The sequence below is a fragment of the Parambassis ranga genome, chromosome 7 (assembly GCF_900634625.1).
Source record: "Parambassis ranga chromosome 7, fParRan2.1, whole genome shotgun sequence".
NCBI lineage: Eukaryota > Metazoa > Chordata > Actinopteri > Ambassidae > Parambassis > Parambassis ranga.
Genome location: NC_041028.1, coordinates 9,188,727 through 9,206,205, shown reverse-complemented (window position 1 = coordinate 9,206,205; position 17,479 = coordinate 9,188,727). Strand labels below are relative to the sequence as shown.

At 43.3% G+C, this 17,479-nt stretch overlaps 2 protein-coding genes across 2 annotated transcripts in view; one reads left to right on the top strand and one right to left on the bottom strand.

The window, feature by feature from the left end:
* Window positions 1-17,479, bottom strand: part of LOC114438102 (low-density lipoprotein receptor-related protein 1-like) — a 67,042-nt gene that overhangs the window by 14,884 nt on the left and 34,679 nt on the right. Inside the window, exons 17-48 of the mRNA XM_028409214.1 lie at window positions 17,222-17,347; window positions 16,441-16,557; window positions 16,279-16,359; window positions 16,032-16,199; window positions 14,816-14,998; window positions 13,816-14,013; window positions 13,457-13,702; window positions 13,141-13,338; window positions 11,904-12,108; window positions 11,613-11,777; window positions 11,215-11,459; window positions 10,321-10,452; window positions 9,446-9,673; window positions 9,131-9,305; window positions 8,929-9,023; window positions 8,668-8,817; window positions 8,426-8,566; window positions 8,167-8,295; window positions 7,948-8,079; window positions 7,738-7,872; window positions 7,519-7,648; window positions 7,274-7,400; window positions 6,853-7,004; window positions 6,632-6,756; window positions 6,025-6,399; window positions 1,882-2,071; window positions 1,525-1,729; window positions 1,249-1,441; window positions 936-1,061; window positions 721-849; window positions 301-420; window positions 46-159 (exon numbers count right to left, since the gene is read on the bottom strand). Of these exons, the coding sequence (XP_028265015.1) occupies window positions 46-159; window positions 301-420; window positions 721-849; window positions 936-1,061; window positions 1,249-1,441; window positions 1,525-1,729; window positions 1,882-2,071; window positions 6,025-6,399; window positions 6,632-6,756; window positions 6,853-7,004; window positions 7,274-7,400; window positions 7,519-7,648; window positions 7,738-7,872; window positions 7,948-8,079; window positions 8,167-8,295; window positions 8,426-8,566; window positions 8,668-8,817; window positions 8,929-9,023; window positions 9,131-9,305; window positions 9,446-9,673; window positions 10,321-10,452; window positions 11,215-11,459; window positions 11,613-11,777; window positions 11,904-12,108; window positions 13,141-13,338; window positions 13,457-13,702; window positions 13,816-14,013; window positions 14,816-14,998; window positions 16,032-16,199; window positions 16,279-16,359; window positions 16,441-16,557; window positions 17,222-17,347 (5,235 nt within the window). The remainder of the gene's footprint in view (window positions 1-45; window positions 160-300; window positions 421-720; window positions 850-935; window positions 1,062-1,248; window positions 1,442-1,524; window positions 1,730-1,881; window positions 2,072-6,024; window positions 6,400-6,631; window positions 6,757-6,852; window positions 7,005-7,273; window positions 7,401-7,518; window positions 7,649-7,737; window positions 7,873-7,947; window positions 8,080-8,166; window positions 8,296-8,425; window positions 8,567-8,667; window positions 8,818-8,928; window positions 9,024-9,130; window positions 9,306-9,445; window positions 9,674-10,320; window positions 10,453-11,214; window positions 11,460-11,612; window positions 11,778-11,903; window positions 12,109-13,140; window positions 13,339-13,456; window positions 13,703-13,815; window positions 14,014-14,815; window positions 14,999-16,031; window positions 16,200-16,278; window positions 16,360-16,440; window positions 16,558-17,221; window positions 17,348-17,479) is intronic.
* Window positions 3,099-5,066, top strand: LOC114438105 (delta-type opioid receptor). Its single transcript, XM_028409220.1, has 2 exons — window positions 3,099-3,613; window positions 3,708-5,066. Exon 2 carries the CDS (start codon window positions 3,933-3,935, stop codon window positions 4,968-4,970), a length of 1,038 nt encoding a protein of 345 aa, XP_028265021.1. The 5' UTR covers window positions 3,099-3,613; window positions 3,708-3,932; the 3' UTR covers window positions 4,971-5,066.

The window sequence follows — 17,479 nt, the reverse complement described above, 5'->3', positions numbered from 1 at the left end:
AGACGATAGAAGTTTGGTTTATAAAGAAAATGACGGTTTACATACGGCAGTTCATTTCATCACTGGCATCCTCACAGTTCACCACCTGGTCACAGCGGCTGTGGTTGGAGATACAGCTTCTGTCTCTGCACTGGAACTCTCCTGCTTTGCAAAGCATCGCTGCAAGGATGTGCGGAAGATTTTAAATGAACTGGAAGGAACTGAACTCAAAAGCTCCTTTGGCAGCCATGTAAATGTCTTCATAATTAGTGATACAAAAATAGTTTTCTTTGTACAAAATATTGATCATGAATGACTTACTGTTGCAGGGCAGTTCATCTGAATGGTCACCACAGTCATCTGTGCCATCACACCAGAACTGGTGGGCTATGCAGCGGCCATTCATACAGCGTTTGTAACCCTTCTTACAAATTCTATTGGCTGTGGAAGAGGAGAAGTTAATCAAGTCACCATTTCATAAAGGAAGCTCATAAAGCGCACTTGGAAACAGGCGGATTACTTTTCTCTCAAATGTCCTTTCTTTTGTGTCCCTCATAGTAATGTGGCTGTTCTTTTATATAACCCTCACCCCTTCTGTGCTCTAATATTGCTTTATTATATTTGTGCACTCATTCTAAATTGCTCCCCATATGACCATCAACTAATTATCAGTATGTAAGATGTAAATGATGCCCTGTGACAGCTCATTGTTCACCGTTTAATCGCTCCATAACCACTCACCACAATAGGACTGCTTCTCATCAGACTTGTCCTTGCAGTGGGCCATTCCATCACAGGTCAGGCTGTAGTTGATACAGTCGCCATTTCCACACTCAAAGTCATCGACGCTTCCACATGACATGTTCAGTGCTGGTGAGGTAGAGATATGAAATATGAATTCAGAGACCTTTCAGATCAAAACAGAACATTATAAAGTCAAAACTCTTCTCTCTTACTGGAGCATGTGTTGTCATCCAGAAGCTGTCTGTCCCCACGACAGCTGCAGTTGACCCGTCCATCGGATGTGGGCAGACACAGATCCTGGCAACCTCCGTTATTTGTTCGGCAAGGAGAGAATTCACCTGAGGAATAATACAGAAACAGGGGCACATGCAATTTTTTGAGACCTCTCCCACTACAACAGCCAGACGTACATACTGATATGAGTGCGTACTACCACAGTTATAAAGAGTGCTACAAATAAAAATCTCTTGCTGTAATTATTATTTATCCAACACAAACTAAATAACTGCAGGGAATGATACTCACAGCTGTTGGTGTCATTAGCCACAGCGATGATGCCCATTGGCTGCTGAGGGATGTCAGCACGCAGCACTTTCATGTCGCCTCCTGTGTACTTGTCGGCTCTAAGGACGGCCCTCCTCACCCAGTCAGTCCAGAAGATGTAATCTCCATACACGGCAAGTCCAAACGGATGGACCGGCTCGTTCTTCAACAAGACCTGGTGCAGACAAATGTTGGCATTATTTCAAGAAGCCCATACACTGACTCTTTTTTTAAAGTGAATTTAAAGAGCTGGCGTACATAACGGCTGCTTCCATCATACTCGCAGCGTTCAATCTTGTCCAGTGTGGCATCAGAGAAGTAGAGTTTCTCAGCACGGTGATCAATGGCCAGGCCATTGGGAGTTTTAATATCGGCGCCAATAATCACGATCACATTGGCTCCATTCAGAGAGGCTCTCATGATGCTGGGTGCCTGCTCGTTCCAGTTTGTCCAGAACATGAGACTATTGTAAAAACAAACACAAAAGACAAGTCCTGTGATGAGCAGTCAGGGTGTCTCAGTATAAACGTTACGGTTCAAAGATCTTAAATAAAACAAAAACAGAAGAAGACATGATTTAGGGCAGAACATCATGATATGATGTTAATGACTCACTCCTGACACTCGTCCAGCACAAAGGCTCTAGGGTGGTCTTCTCCAGACATAGTGACTACAGTGTTGCGGTTATAGGCCGCAGAGCGGCTCTGATCCACAGTGTGGCGAGTGATGGTGGAGGTTGTGTAACTGGTCCAGTAGAGTGTATCCCAGCCACGATGATATGCCAGGCCCTCAACTGACCCAACATCTGTGAAAAGGAGAATGAAAAAGTTGTTTTGTGTGAGCAGACAATGCTTCTTTTTATGCCAAGAACATAATCTTAATGTTTCATTATAAAAATATCTGTTTGTAGAAGTTTTAAAGATGCCCCTGAACAGACCGTTCTTGTTTTTAAATGTGTATTTCCTCAGAGTAGTGAGGAAGAAGAGGGTAAGGGAGACAGGTAAATAAGACTTCAACTGGAGTGAGACAGCAAAGATCTGAATGTGTGCTATAGCTGCTGTTTCTGGATAAAGTTTAAAGAGTCTGCGTCGTCCTATCATTTCATGACTAGCTGCCTGCACAAACAAACACTGCTTCTTCTGGATCCTCATTCATGCTGACTCCATGTTCTGGGAAGAAATCAGTGACTAGAACAGCTTGGGGATACACATCAGAACACATCAGGACAAATTGACCATGAAACGTCAAAATAAAGTGGCCTCTCGCACTATCCATTTTCCCATTAGTCCTCTGACCCCACACTAAGAGTACACAGGAATATTATAACTGCAGTGCCCACATGACAAACAGCAACGTGGATACTGTACAGCAGCCTTACGGGCTCCAAGGTGTGCATCCATCTCTGCCTAGTTACACTAGCAACCACGTTTATGACCACTTACAGCCAGCAATAAAAACCTGGATGCTCCATGCAACTGTTTGATCTCAGCTGAAAGTCTATAATTACCTTTTAATAGATCTTTCACCTTGTTAATGAACTGAAATGCAGCTCAACACAACACTAACAAGTCACACTGGTGATTTTCGATGTCGATAATCAGGCTCGGCAGAACAGAAATGAGTAAAGGGTGTGCTTGAGCAGCTAATTGCATGTATTAGGAGAAGATCAGAGAAGGAACAGGAATAAATAAATGGGGTTTTAAGCCAGTATTATGTAATGAGAAACAGCACAGTCTCCCCTCCCATTGGTTGAATCGGCTCAGCCCCCCGGTTACTGTGCAAACAGTGAAGAAAACCTGACGGGAAGACTGTTGCCACCCACAGAGCTTTTCTGACAATCACAGGAGTGTTACAGCAGCACATGAGGATCATTAAGCTTTTCTTACTCCAAGTCGTTTGGATCATTTATTTTTCCCTTCAAGGATTTAATGTGTCTTGTGCTGGTGGACATGTTACATGTCTCTGAAGAGCTCCTAAGTGGACAAGATGCCTCCTGCTGTGGTGAGCACTTAGCATCAAGTAGCATTGACTGCTTTTAAAGAGGAGTGTGTTTGCAACCTCTGGGACAGATTTGTCCACTGTTGCCTGGTTTCCAGAATCAATACAGCCAAAGAGTAATTGCTGTACTGACATCTCTCTGTTTTGACCCAAACCGCTGCTCCTCGGAGTACAAAGGACAGCATGCAGAGACTGCTCTCTAAGGTCACTTTTTAATGTTTGAAGGAATAAAACTGGACTACAGCATCACATTTTCAGTTTTTTCTGAGTCTATATTTTTTTTTAGAAATCACAGTGCTTCATCCAAACATCTTAGGTAGCTTAAATTTCTTCAAACAGCTAAATCCAGGTAAGAGTTGCAGTGTGTGACAGATGCAAACTTTAGAGGGATTCAACCAGACATCAAGTCAAGTTAAGAGAAGAGTCTCAATTCTCATTTGCAGGTCAACCTACAAACCAAAACCACCACCTCTCTTTTCCTGTGAGAGCACACCACAGCCGAGGAGTGTGCCTTAACTGTTTTCAATTCATTTCTTTCTATATAAGCACTAAGTGTCATAATGGCTGCAGGTTTGCCTGTTGTTGTTATTTAACTGGAGACATATTATGTATATAGACATTGTTTAGGACATTAGGCTGATTGCTCTGTGGACTTTTACTGTGACTGCATGGAGACTTTGGAGCAGCAAATAAACAGCAGTGACTTTGGTGAAATGAAAGAGGCAGGCAATAGTTTGATTAAAGCCGTGGTGCCCATCCTGGATGGACTGATTCTCGTAACTGGCCTTGTGGGTCAAACACTGGTCGTCATCATCCTCACTGGCAGGAAGAAGAAAGCAAGCCAGCCCCCGCATGGTACAGACACCTTGCTGCTAGCCCTGTGTGCTGCCGACTTGCTCCTATTGCTCTGCCTGCCGTTTCACACCTCTGCAATCACCCTTGGCTTCTGGCCTTTTGGAAGCTTCCTGTGCAAAGCCATCAGCTTCCTGGGTGTGGCCTGCTCAGCAGCATCTGCATTTACCCTGTCAGCTTTGGCTGTGACGCGTTACCTTACAGTGGTACACCCAACCTGGGCCTACCGGTCCAGAATGCACAAACGCATTAAGATGACAGTAATCCTGCTCTGGGTCCCTGCTTCAGCTCTGGCAGCTCCACAGTTTGTCTTTCGCACTATCACCATGTCCAGCGCCGTGTACTGCTTTGCCTTCTTGTGTGACTTCAGCCAACTTGTCTACAGCATCGCCCTTTTCCTCTTCGGCTTTGCTCTCCCACTAGGAATTATTGTATTGATGTATGCCAAGATCTACTGTTTTCTTCGACATGCACGGCAGCTGGGGAACACACCCCAGCTGGAACGCTACCAGAGCCAAGTCACTCACACTTCAGCGCTCCTGGTGGTCGTCTTCACTCTGCTGTGGCTGCCTTCCTATGCTCTCATGTTCTCCTTTATTGGAGGAAGCCTGACAAGTTCACCTGGCTACAATACTATTGCCATCCTGGCCAGACTGCTGGCATCCTCAGTTGCAGTGGTAAACCCTGTACTGTATGGCTTTATGTCTCAGAAGTTTAGACGAGACTTACTAGAGCTAGGGCGAGAGCGCTGGGCATGCTGCAAAAGCTGCGTCACTGGTTGCCCTCATGTGATGAGCAGGGACGTGGTGCAGCCCTTTGAGCTGGATACAAGCTCAGAGAGAGGCCAAAACTGACTCTTAGTCCAGAGAGAAATCACTTCTACTATGTGACTTATTTTATTCTAGAATAAGGGCTAGTTACGGTTAGCCTTAAACAAATAAAAAAAAAAATATATATATATATATATATATATATATATATATATATATATATATATATATATATATATATATACACACACACTATGTGTTTATTTATTTTTTTATTATCAGAAATGTTATACGATGTTACTTATTAATAAATACTCAAAGTGACTTTAAGTGCAATAAACTGCTTCCACAGAGAGTTTTATTGCAGAATGTAAAAAAATGTTTTTTCCACAGATAGCAGAGATTATTCCACTGGGGGAGGTTGGAAAAAAATGCATCATGTAGGCTTTTAAATTATTAACTGTTCAGAATATGAGCATGTTATAAATGTACTAAAAGTTTATTAATGATCATTTTGACTCCTCTAACCTCGGCTGGACTGACTCCTCTATCTGTCTTATCAGCACATAAAAAATAATAGCAAGCCGTTTTTTTACCTTTTTACAGTCTGTTCAAAACTGTGATCACAACGCAACATTAATAAAAAAAACACAAACTCCATGTATTAACTTGTTTTACTATCAAATGAATGATTGTTTTGTATAATGTTTGCTGAGAACAGCTTTGGTCCTGGCCTCTTAAATATGTGGTGCTTTCTGGATGGAGTCCAACAACTTACTCTTGAATTATTTAAAGAAAGTGGGATTTAAGAGACTTTACTGTTGAAACAAGCAAAACGCACAGTGTGTGTGTGTGTGTGTGTGTGTGTGTGTGTGATCTTCAAGTGGAAGCGCTGAGTAATGTCAATCTCCACAAGTCGAGAAGCTGCAGCTGTGTTAATTACAGCAGATCCTCCTGGGTGCTTGTGTTGTAAAAGTGTGTGAAGATGTCTGTTGACAGTGCCAGGGGGGGCGAGTGACAACATTCAATTATTAATGGAGAGAATGAAAAGACGGCACCCCAGCTGAAGTGTATGTGTGCAGAGTGGGGGATACTAAAGAAAGTTTTGTGTATAGAACATATTGAACTTCACACTTACTGTCCACCACGATCTTGCGGTCTGAGCCATCATCATTGATCTGCTGGATGTTGCCAAAGTGAATGTCGCTGAAGAAGATGCGGTTGGCTCCCTTCCCTCCGCCACCGTGGTAGTCGAAGCTGAGGGCAATCACATTCTTCATGTGGTCGGGGTCCTCAAACGGCTTGATCGGTGCGTTGAGGTTCGTCTCGTCGGACAGGTGAATACTTTTCAGTATGGTACGTTCAGAGTACAGCAGGTATCCATCATAGTCACGGCAACTGCGGTTGTCTTCTGCCAGCATGCCATGAGCACAGGCGCAGGTGCGATCCCTGTTGCCACGGTAAAGACACAGCTGCTCACAGCCGCCATTGTTGTTTTTGCAGACATTTGTGCCTGTGGAGAGTGTGACATGTTTATGAGGTGTGGGGCTAAACAAATAACGAGCCTGGCTAAAAACATCACTTCTTCTATGCCTGTAAGGTGTTGATTAAGTTGGGTCGTAAACGTTTTTAAATCACTGTGTGTGCGACAGCTGGTTTTTGAATACAACTTGGCTCACTGTTATTAAGGACGTTAATGCAAGAAAAAGATGATTAGGTCAAGGTGTATATTTGTGTGTTCCCACCTTGTTGTCTGGCCCTGTTGAAAACCTTAATGTCTTTCAGCTGTACACCAATGCCTGTCCTGAGCTGCACAGCATCTGTAGCATTGTCTTTGCTTCCTCTCTTAATGGAGCCATTGGCATGGGTCCTAAACAAAAGAATAAAAAGCTGTGAGTCAATAAACACCAAGTAATGAAGAGAAACCATTTACGTGATTTTTTTAAAAGAAGAAAAACAACCTGACCTATCACTCCAGTAGATGTATTCCTCAAACACAGACACAGCAAACATGTCCATGTTGTTGTTGGCCAGCACCAGCTCCCTGTTTTCACCGGTCTCAAGGTTTATGCGCTCAATCTTGTCTGTCCTGGCATCGCACCAATACAGAAGGCCCTCCTGCAGAGTGGACATGGTAAAATGTCTAATATTTGGGATGGGTGAGTTTGTATTTTTTTCTTTAGCACTGAGTTATTTTTAAACAAAATATTACATAGAAAAGGACAAAGCAGCACATATAATAAACTCCAGGTAATATTTCAGTAGAAATATGAATTCTGACTGTACATTATCTAAGTCAAAGTCACAGTATAAACACTGAAGTCATTGGAAAGCCAAATATTAAATACATATGTGCAAAAATATCCCATGTGCATTGTGGTCCACACCTCGTAGTCGATGGAGATCCCATTTGGCCAGCTGATGCTCACATTGACCAGGACCAACCTCTGAGAGCCATCTAACCGAGAGCGCTCAATACGAGGATACTGACCCCACTCTGTCCAGAACAAATACCTGCACCCAGGCATACATGACACGATTTAACATTGCAGTCTAGGAAATCGAGAAATGTTGCATGATTAAAAACAGCACTGTGAAATAGTAGAATTAAAGTGCTGGCAGGCAGCCGTACCCTTTGACTGGGTGGACAGTAATGGCTCTGGGTTTGTCCAGGCCCTGGGAAATGACCACATAGCGGAAGGAGCCATTCAGCCTGGCAACTTCAATCACGTCAAAGCCTTGGTCAGTCCAGTAAATATTTCCTAAAAAAGGACACAGATATCAATTAGGCCGTGCTCATTCCGAATGAAGTAAGCACAGTATTAAAATGAAATATGACTTTAATACAAACCTGCAATCCAGTCAACAGTGATGCCCTCCACTCTGCCGATGCCGTTGGTCACCACATCTTCTCTCCATGTCTGGTCTCTCTTAGCCCTGCTGATGGTACTCAGGCCCATGTCCACCCAGTAGATGGTGTCATTCTCTGAAAAGGAGATAGCTTTATAATGTTGCTCAAGCTAGACCGGCTCTGTGCCGTTGGTCTTTCACTGCAACTCACCAGCATGAAAATCAATGCCAACAGCCAGAGAGGTGCCAGACACTGGCACCAAGGCGTCAGATTTGTCCGCGGGGTCCAGTGGAATTCCTCTGATTCCCTCGTGAACAGAGTAAAGGAGGAAAGAGCCCATACCTGCACAGAGAGAGGACAGTAAGCTTTTGTGTTTAGAACACAATGCATTCCTACCGCACTACATGTGTCACTATATCAGTGTTTTACCTTCACAGGACTGCTGGCCTGTCTTGAGACTGTATCCAGCAGTGCACATGCAGGCCCGTGTTGTTAGTGATGTGGGCAGACACAGCTGTGAGCAGTCACCATTGTTGTTACTGCACAGGTTGATACCAGCTAAAAAGAAAAAACAATCAGTGAGAACCAATCGGATACACTTCAGAGTATGAGACTAATTTCAAACTTTTGTTTTAACAACTGACCAAAAACTCTAAAGCACAATGTTTGTTCAAGTGATATCTGTTACCTTTTTGCACATCCTCATCATAGATCCTCATGTGCATCATAGGAGAAGTGTTGTTTCTCAAAACTTTCCAGTTTCCTCCATCCTTCTTGTCACACGTTCCAATCTGGTCAGTTCCCTGGTCTGCCCACCACAGCTTATCACCTACATTAATGTTTGTTTTATATTGTATATTATCCAATCAACATAGATAATCTCCTTAGTATATATGTCAGCATATATCTGAGGTATTATTTTCCTCTTACCCATAATAGCCAGGGCTGTAGCCTTGGTAAGTTTTCCTTTAACTCCTTCCAGGATTTCCAGTTTGGATCCATCCAGCTGACATCGGTTAATGGTGCCATTTCCTGAGCTAATCCAGTACAGCTGCTCTTTTTCATAATCAATTGACAGGCCTGAGTTGAAAGAAACATGATGTGATTGTATTATATTATATTCATACTCTCATGCAGTGCTTTTCTGAATCAAGTTGCAGCTGTCTGCATGTAGAGAACTCATTCACTCACCTACTGGTCCTTTCTGATTAGTGAAAAGTGTGGTGCGGTTGGTACCATCCATGTTAGCCATGCTGATATTATCACCATCAGTCCAGTAAAGCTTCCTAAGAAAAGGAATACATAATACTGTGATGTGGAATGGGACTGGAATGTATTTTATGTATGAGAGGCAACAGACTGACAGAAATGACTGACTGAAGATAACACTCACCCCAGTAGAGGGTGCGCCACCAGACAGTGGGGCTTGTCTAAACCCTGGATGACAGCATTCTTAAAAGATCCATCTAGTCTGGCCACATTGATCTGCTTCTTATTGGCATCATAGCTGGTCCAGAAGAGGTTCCTGGACACCCAGTCTACTGCCAGTCCGTGAGCATTAGGAAGGTCTGAGGAGCCACAATGAAAGGTTAGGACTTCTTAGAGGGTGCCATTAAAAACACCTGGTCAATAAAACTTTGTTATACTCATTTCTTGAAAATAACTAGACAGAAATTAGAATGACATATATTCCTGGGGTTGCTCTTACCAGCTGAGACAACAGTCTCCACCCCTGTGCCATTAATGAAAGCCCTCTTGATGGTCTGTGTCCGCACATCTGACCAGTAGATGCGATGCTCCACAGCGTCATAATCTACCACTGTAACATTGTCTATGTCTGGCACAGTAAAGGAGATGATGTAGTTGTAGTAGGGGTTGTCGATATCTACTCCACGGATCTCGATCTGACGAGCATAAAGAAGGAATTTGCGGGACTCTGGAAAAGGAACAAAAATAAATAAATAAATAAAACAAACACACAAAATAAGAATGAAGAATCAATTCTGCTGCATCTTCAATGCATCTTCCCTGTACAAATGTTCATATTATTTTCCACACTGCCACACTGTTGAAGGGAGCCAGCTGGATTCCAAGGAGATAGATGCTCAGAAAGGTCAAACTGACTTGTTGGTTACACATTGTATTTTGCCCTTTGGAATACCTCAGAGGAGATCAGAGGTGGAGATAATAGATGACTCTCCATTAACTGAGTTTAAGTGCTAAGTGTAAAAGATTGGGTCACCTCCCCTCTGTTAAAATTCTTGTGTTAATAGGGGATGTATCAGACAAGCTAATCTAATTATCACTACATCTTTACTGCACGCTGGAGATCGTTTTGTAGAATGCTAATAGAACTTAGACACTTGGAATGAGAACAGGAGCACACATAAAGAGCTAAGACCTAAAGTCTCAGAGCTAGCACCCAAAGCCTAAAATCACACAGAGGACATCTGGCATAATGAAACTGAAGAAGGCACAAACTTAAAGGTTTGAGCATCATAGTACACTATCAGCAATCAAGGATATGGTATGTTCTACATGCAAGTGCTTTTATGAGAAACCTTGTATGTGCTTGTGCTTTACCTTTGCATGTGCGGTTGTCAGGCTGCAGCTTCATGAGGTGAGGGCAGGCACAGGAAAAGGTCTGGTTGAAGTTGATAAGACACAGGTGGGAACATTGGCTTTTACCATCAATGGCAGCACAAGGGTTGGGAGCTATAGAGAAGAAAACCATATTAAATATTTAAAAGAAAGATATTTAAAGAAAGAAGAACACAACCACACAAAGCAGAGGAGATGTGTTATTTGAGAAACACACAATATGCTCTGCACACTACAGTCACTAGAATACCATTACAGAATATTGTAATTTAGACTAAGTCATGTCAGATGCTGTTTCTGAGAGGGCCTGACCCCTTTCACCAATGGGTTCTAAAGGAACGTGAGTGTGTAGGGAAGGTTCTGCCAGATGTGTAAACATGGCTTGTTGCCTCATCACTGTCATGGCGATTGGCTGCAGCTGTCAATCAACAATTAGGTGACATTTCTCTTGTTTCACCTTAGGGATTTTTTAGCCTCTGGCTACTATACATTAAGGTGACACTTGAGTGTAAAACAGTTCTGACAATGCTTTTGCCATAAAGTCAATCATGTTTATCTGCGAGATCAACATATGACATTTGTTGCTGGAGGAATGTTTTGTTTCCTGGCCAGCCCGTGGAAGCTGGCAGCTTTTTGATCAACAAGGCAAAAGGGATGTCCAAATTGCTGCGGGTGTGAGGAGACAACAAGTCTCACAGCTCTAAAAAGGTCAGCTGTCTTTAGTGAATAAGAGCCACAATAAACATGGCGAGCAATGAACTGTGACTAAAGTACATCACCACTCTGACTAAACACCCAAATAATTCAGACAAGCAGGAGTAACTGTGAGACCATTCTCCCTGTGTGATCGTTATCTGTGTTTGATTTGCAACCTACCCTGCGGTTGTCTGGATGGGTGATAGACCTGCAGGTCAAAAGGCTGCGTGTTTGTGCGCTGGACCACAGTAACATTGTGTCCCGTCCATTTGTTAGCTTTGGCAAGAGTGTTTGTCCTCCAGTCAGTCCAGTAGACCTCGCCTCCATACATGGTGACAGCAAAAGGATGAGACAAATACTCATGACCCCGCAGAACTTCAATCAGCCCGGAGCCGTCGTACATCGCGGAGTAGATTGCATCAGACCTGGAGAAGCAGTAAGGTGTTTATAAGCATATGCATGCTTTTGCTTTACCAAAGCAAAGACCAGCTGCATGTTAAATGGGAATGTAATGTGGCTTGAAAAGAGCAGAAAATGGATGTAATGAGCGAGTAGGAGGATGCAGTGGCATATGCTACCTGGCATCAATCCAGACAATGCGTCTTTCCATGTAGTCCACTGTGAGTCCGTTGGGCCAGCCTCCACTGCCTGTCTCCCTGTGGATGGTACGTCTGCCTTCGCCGCTCATAGATGCTGCCTCAATCCTGGGCAGACTGGCATCCCAGTCTGTCCAAAACAGAATGCTGCCAACAGAATATTATGAATGGATTTCACAGATGTGTACAGTGCCATCACATCAAAAATACAGTATCTCCTGGATATTGTAATAAATTCCTGTTGTCTAAGGTTTTAGCAGCTCCTATTCTTACCCATCACGAGGGTCTAGTGCAATAGCCCGGGGATGTTCTACCTCCCCAGCCAGCAGGGTGGTTCTCATGGTCCCATCCAGTTTGGCTACCTCTATCTGGTCCAGGTTGCTTTCCACCCAGTAGATATTTCCAGCTATCCAGTCCACAGCTAGGCCCTCTGGAGTAGCTAGGCCATACTGGATTACCACCTCAAAACTGGTCAGGGCTGAGCGGGACAGATATTGTTGCATTTTACTGTTAGTGGTTCATGTCCATTTCACTCCAGGTAGCACATATGGTTCACAAAAAAAGTCTCTTATGGAATCTGGCAAGCAGTGCTGCTGTGGCTGAGGCTCTTACACCATCTCCTCAACCTCATTCCAGCAACCAACACCAGATCTCCCTCTCATTTCCCAGAAACAGCTGGCGCTCAGGCAGGCACTAAAGTGTAAAACCAAAATGTGTGATCACCTCTGGCTCAGGGTGATCAGACAAAATCTTCACTTGGCCTTACACAAGTAATTAAATTAAAGGAAGATGAGATTAGTCTGCTTCACAGTTTGCTTACAGGAATGCTGGAGTTGTGGCTGCCTTGTGTTTGTGGGTGTCTTTACGAAGCTGCATGCCAAACATCTTTGGAGATGTGGAAGCAGCAGGAGGTGATGGATGGGGTATGCATTCTCACTGCACCCACCCCCACCCCCCACCATCCTCCCTCCGGAACCCTTTTTACTTAGAGAACTTGTAGGTCTGGGAATTGGAACTGAAGTGTGTTGTGCCTCCTACGCTGCATCAGTGTTCTGGTTGCAGTCACGCACAGTAAGTACTGAGACAAATGGGAAGAGACAAAGCCTTCCGTGTGCCCTCTAAGTGCTGTGCTGGGAACACACATTTGATTGGCAAGGAGACCTGGGGTTTTAGAGCAGGAATGGCTGACCATGACCTGGTAGATTTATTCAGGGTCACAGACCACCAGTGCTGACCACAGACTCTTTTTAAAAACACTTGGCTCAGAGAAATTACAGACTGTTTCTGCTCAGCGGAAGTCAATTTCCTGAAAAATGCACAAACATGCATTGCTTACGCCAACACCACTACTAATTTTGTGTGTGTGTGTTTTTTTTAAAGATGACAATGAAAAATGACCTACTTATTATGTAAATTAGACAGTTCTAAGTGTCCATTCAGTACACCACCCCACCTATTTTTCAACATCACCAACAATTACACAGAGCCACAAGCTAGCTAGCTGACTCACCTCCATTGTCAGACAGTTTCCCCCTGTATATCTTGTCCTCCACAACATCAGTCCAGTACAGGGTGCTCTGGGAGAGGTGGAAGTCCAAAGCAATGGTGTTCCTCAGACCTGGTACCAGCACACTGAACTCCCCTTTGTGAAGGTCAATCCTTCTGATCTCATGACGATTAGAGAAAATTATGAAAGGCTTGAAGGGGTCTAAAGAGGAAAAGAAATCACACACCCACAAAACTGTTAGTGTACACAGCATACATAAATTCAGCCTTTTCAGGACAAGAATAATACAATGATGTCAAAATGCCTTCATTTTTCTTACCTGTGCTTTTGCAGCTCTCCATGTCAGACTCCAGCTCCCAGCCCTCGTAACAGGAGCACTTGACGCTGGATTTCTCCTGTTCACACTTCTGGCTGCACTTGAGGTGTTTGGCACAGAAGCTCTGGATCTGGCAGGTCTTGTTGTCTTTTCCCAGTTCCATGCCCAAGGGACAAGAGCACATGAAGCCCTGCCCAGGAATGATGCTGCAGTTGTGACTACACCCCCCATTGTCCAGGGAACACAAGTCTGCAGGCGAGACACACACATAAAAGGGTTGGCATTCATCCAAGCTGTAAACACTGTCTGTGGTGTTTTGAAGATCCAACTAGAAGATTCTACAAATATAAAAAAGTTTTTACCACAAAGTTTCTCGTCAGAGCCATCCGGACAATCGTCAGTGCCATCACACAGCTTCTCAGCAGGCAGGCAGATGGAGTCATTGGAAGCGCACATGTGGTGAGACAACTTGCACTCCAACGCCTCGCAGTTGTCCTCATCAGAGTTGTCCTCACAGTCACTGTCGCCATCACACACCCAAGCCTTGCTGATGCAGCGAGCTGACAAGACCACAAAGTGTATATTTTCAGCTTATGTTGTTTTAAGACTTCTAAAGAAAACATGTTTTCTCACCACTGTACTGACTGATGTGAGCTGAGTTTGAAACTATGACTCATTTCTCTCATTGTTCGCTGAAAACAAGCACATCTTTCTATCCAGCAGTTAAAAACTGTTTTAAAAATAGATAACCAAGTTACTAAACAAACACATACCAAACACTATAATAATACTGGATATTTTCTACTAATTTTAGACATGACCAAAGCTTGGTTTAAAAAAAAAACATTAAACATAAAAAAACATTTTTCTTACATTTTTTAATTCAGTTACTACATAAAACAAAGTAAACTGAACTTTTGCAGAACCGGCCTGCAAATTAAAGTCCTTCACAAATTGTCTTTGACAGTTGTGACATTTTAGGCAGCAGAGAGAACTGGAAAGTCCAACAAAAGGGAAGTTTGTACCGTCCAATTTTATGTAATCTGGCTCCTAAAATGACGAGCAATGGCAATAGTCACATAATGGTCACAAAAAGCAGGCAAGCATGATGTAATCATTTTTTCCAGTAACTGTAACTCATAGTATTCCTCATTCTTAGAACTTAAAGGAACTGTTCACCTTTTTTAATGACAATTGCAGTTTTGATGAAAGTTGCAGACATGAGTTAAGGAAAATATTTCCAGACTTCTACAGTGAAGTGGAAACTGACAGCACATGTGCCATGGTGCTCAAACTACCACCAAGCTTGAGCTTGAAAAGCCCAATAGGAATATGTGTTTTTCATTGCAACTGAACACTCACCAGAGTCCCTGCAACTGAACTTGACTGCCGGGTCACACATGTGGGTGACGCCCTCACAGTTGTTCTCATCACTGAGATCCATACAGTCGGTGTCGCCATCACAGCGCCAGCGCATGGGAATGCACAGACCGTCCATTCGACACTGAAACTCATCCACATGGCAGCCTCCAGGCGGACGCGTAGCTGGTGAGAAAACAGCAAGACAAAGGGTTATATTAGTAGTCAAAGACAAAGACAGAGCTCATGTCATGCTCTTTAGGCAAAAATTAAAAGTAGGGCCAAAAACAGAGAGAGAAATGACTATTACAGTATTCATTGTTTATGTATACTGGGGGCTGTGCTTACAACCTGACATTGAGCCAAGTCAAACAACGACACCCACACAGCTCAGTGACTGCTGTCACAGGCTGATTAAAGGCACCACACTAAGGAAGTGGCACAATGACATCCCCTCATGGCAAAGGTCAATGTTTGGCACAGCTAAAGCAAGAAATGGGACTGGGGACCTTTTAGCAGAGGACCGCAATATCCAGCATGGGAAGGTGGTCATTTTGCTTTTTTATTTGGGCTAATAACATCCAGACGGAAGGCCGATGGAGTCCACAAACACACACACACACAACAGAGCACAGATTGCTCATTAGAACAGCAGGTCACGCTGGGCCTGTGCTTGCATGCTGGGACTTGACAGCAGTTGGCTTCTGCATGGATCAAACAGTACATACAGGATCAGAACACACATAGTATACAGGTGCAAAAATATGAGCGCAACACTGAGCTGCAATGATGCAATCTGCAGTCAGTTTAACTGAATGTTCCAGCTATTCAGAACTCTAAACATTTCAAAATTCATATCGCCACATCACAGGCAAAACATCTCTGACGTTTGCACAACACTATGAAAGAGTTAAACTGTTGTCTAACAACAAAACATAATCACATCCTGAACAGAGCAACAGAGAGGATTTGTGGTAAATGATAAGTGGGAGCCAGGGGGCATGCAGGGGCACGCAGAGGAAATGATTCAGGGCGGAGGAAGTCTTTGTAACATTGTGACAGCTTCTTCACAGCGGCAAAGAGGAATATGTAAACACTGAAACAGTATACATGTAGTAATGAGACAATCATTACACTGATCTACAGACACAGAGCAGAGAAGACAAAACAGTTTACAGGGAAGCTTTTTCAGCTTCATTCACACAGTACTGTTCCTCACCTTGGTTGGTACAGTTGGCATGAGTCTCATCACTGTAGTCTCCACAGTCATTGTCACCATCACAGGTCCAGTATTCTGGGATGCAGCGCCCACTGTTACATTTAAACTGCACACTGGAACAAGAGTGGCTGCAGCCGGCTTCATCACTGTTATCCCCACAGTCATTGTCTGCACAGAAATACACAAAGATGTACTGGACTACTTCAAAATGTGGATTCTAAAAAGGCGAAGGAAGATAAACACTCACCATTGTCACAACGCCAGTTTATGTTGATGCAGCGGCCATTGGCGCAAGTGAACTGGGTAAGAGGGAAGCAGGTGGGATAGGCTGGAGAAAGGGGTTCAAAAATAAGGTCACTTGGGATGTTAAAGTAAAAAGCAACAATGTGAAAGTGGAGTTTAGACTCACCACAGGAGTCGGGTTCATCTGAGCGATCTCCACAGTCATCATCCAGGTCACATGTCCAGGAGATGGGGATGCAGCGCCCACTGGCACAGGGGTACTGGTTTGGTGGACATGTGCGAGCTGGCAGAGAAGCATGATGTTAAAAGGTTAAATGCTTTAAAGTATCTTCTGTCCTTCTGCATTATTCCTGACTCAACATTTAAGCTTGCAACAACTCATCGGTTTGACTCATTTGTTGGTGCTGCAATAGTACATCAAATCTTTTTCCAATTTTATCTAGACTCTGAAACTGTTCCTATAAAAACAACAATGTTGATATATCTTGGACTAGGCTGACCAACTTTATCTGCTATCGTTTTCATGTGACAATGCATTGTTAGTTAACCAATCTGGTTAGGTTAAAGAAGGATGTGCACTAGTTTTATATGTGTCCACATCAGTGCAATGAGTACCTTCACAGATATTCAGCATCAATGAAGGGATCTGAATTTGGAAGCACAGTACTGTATATTGATCATCTCAAAGGGTTAAACTACAGTGATCCCCTCTATTTTCCTTGAATCTTAATTTACTTGATAAAGTAAACACTTTATAGTTCTACCAAACATGTTTACAGACATATTCAGATGTTCTGGAATACTCATACATACACACAAACCAAAACAATTCTATACATGCAATAGCAGCATTGTTTTTGACCTTATGTGGAACTGCCACAGTGGAATAAAATCTTGCACATTAAAAAGAAAGAATGAAAAATTGAAATCGTCCAGCCTGTATATACCCGAGCAGGTGGTGTTGGATTCATCTTCATCGTTGCCACAGTCATTGTCCCCGTCACACAGCCATCTCAGGGGGATACAGCGGTTGTTCTGGCATTTGAAGCGATCAGCTGGGCAGGTGTGCTGGTCTGTGGGAAGAAATGAAAAAGTTTTTCTTTTCCATCAAGCACACTGCTATATGTGGTTAATGTCCATTTAGTCTGATAAATAATCTTGTAATCTTTTTAAGTATGTCACTTTGAATGAAGCATAAATATAAG

Bases quoted from the DNA above. Each gene is read 5' to 3' on its own strand.
- LOC114438105 (XM_028409220.1), top strand. From the start codon at position 3,933: ATGGAGACTTTGGAGCAGCAAATAAACAGCAGTGACTTTGGTGAAATG.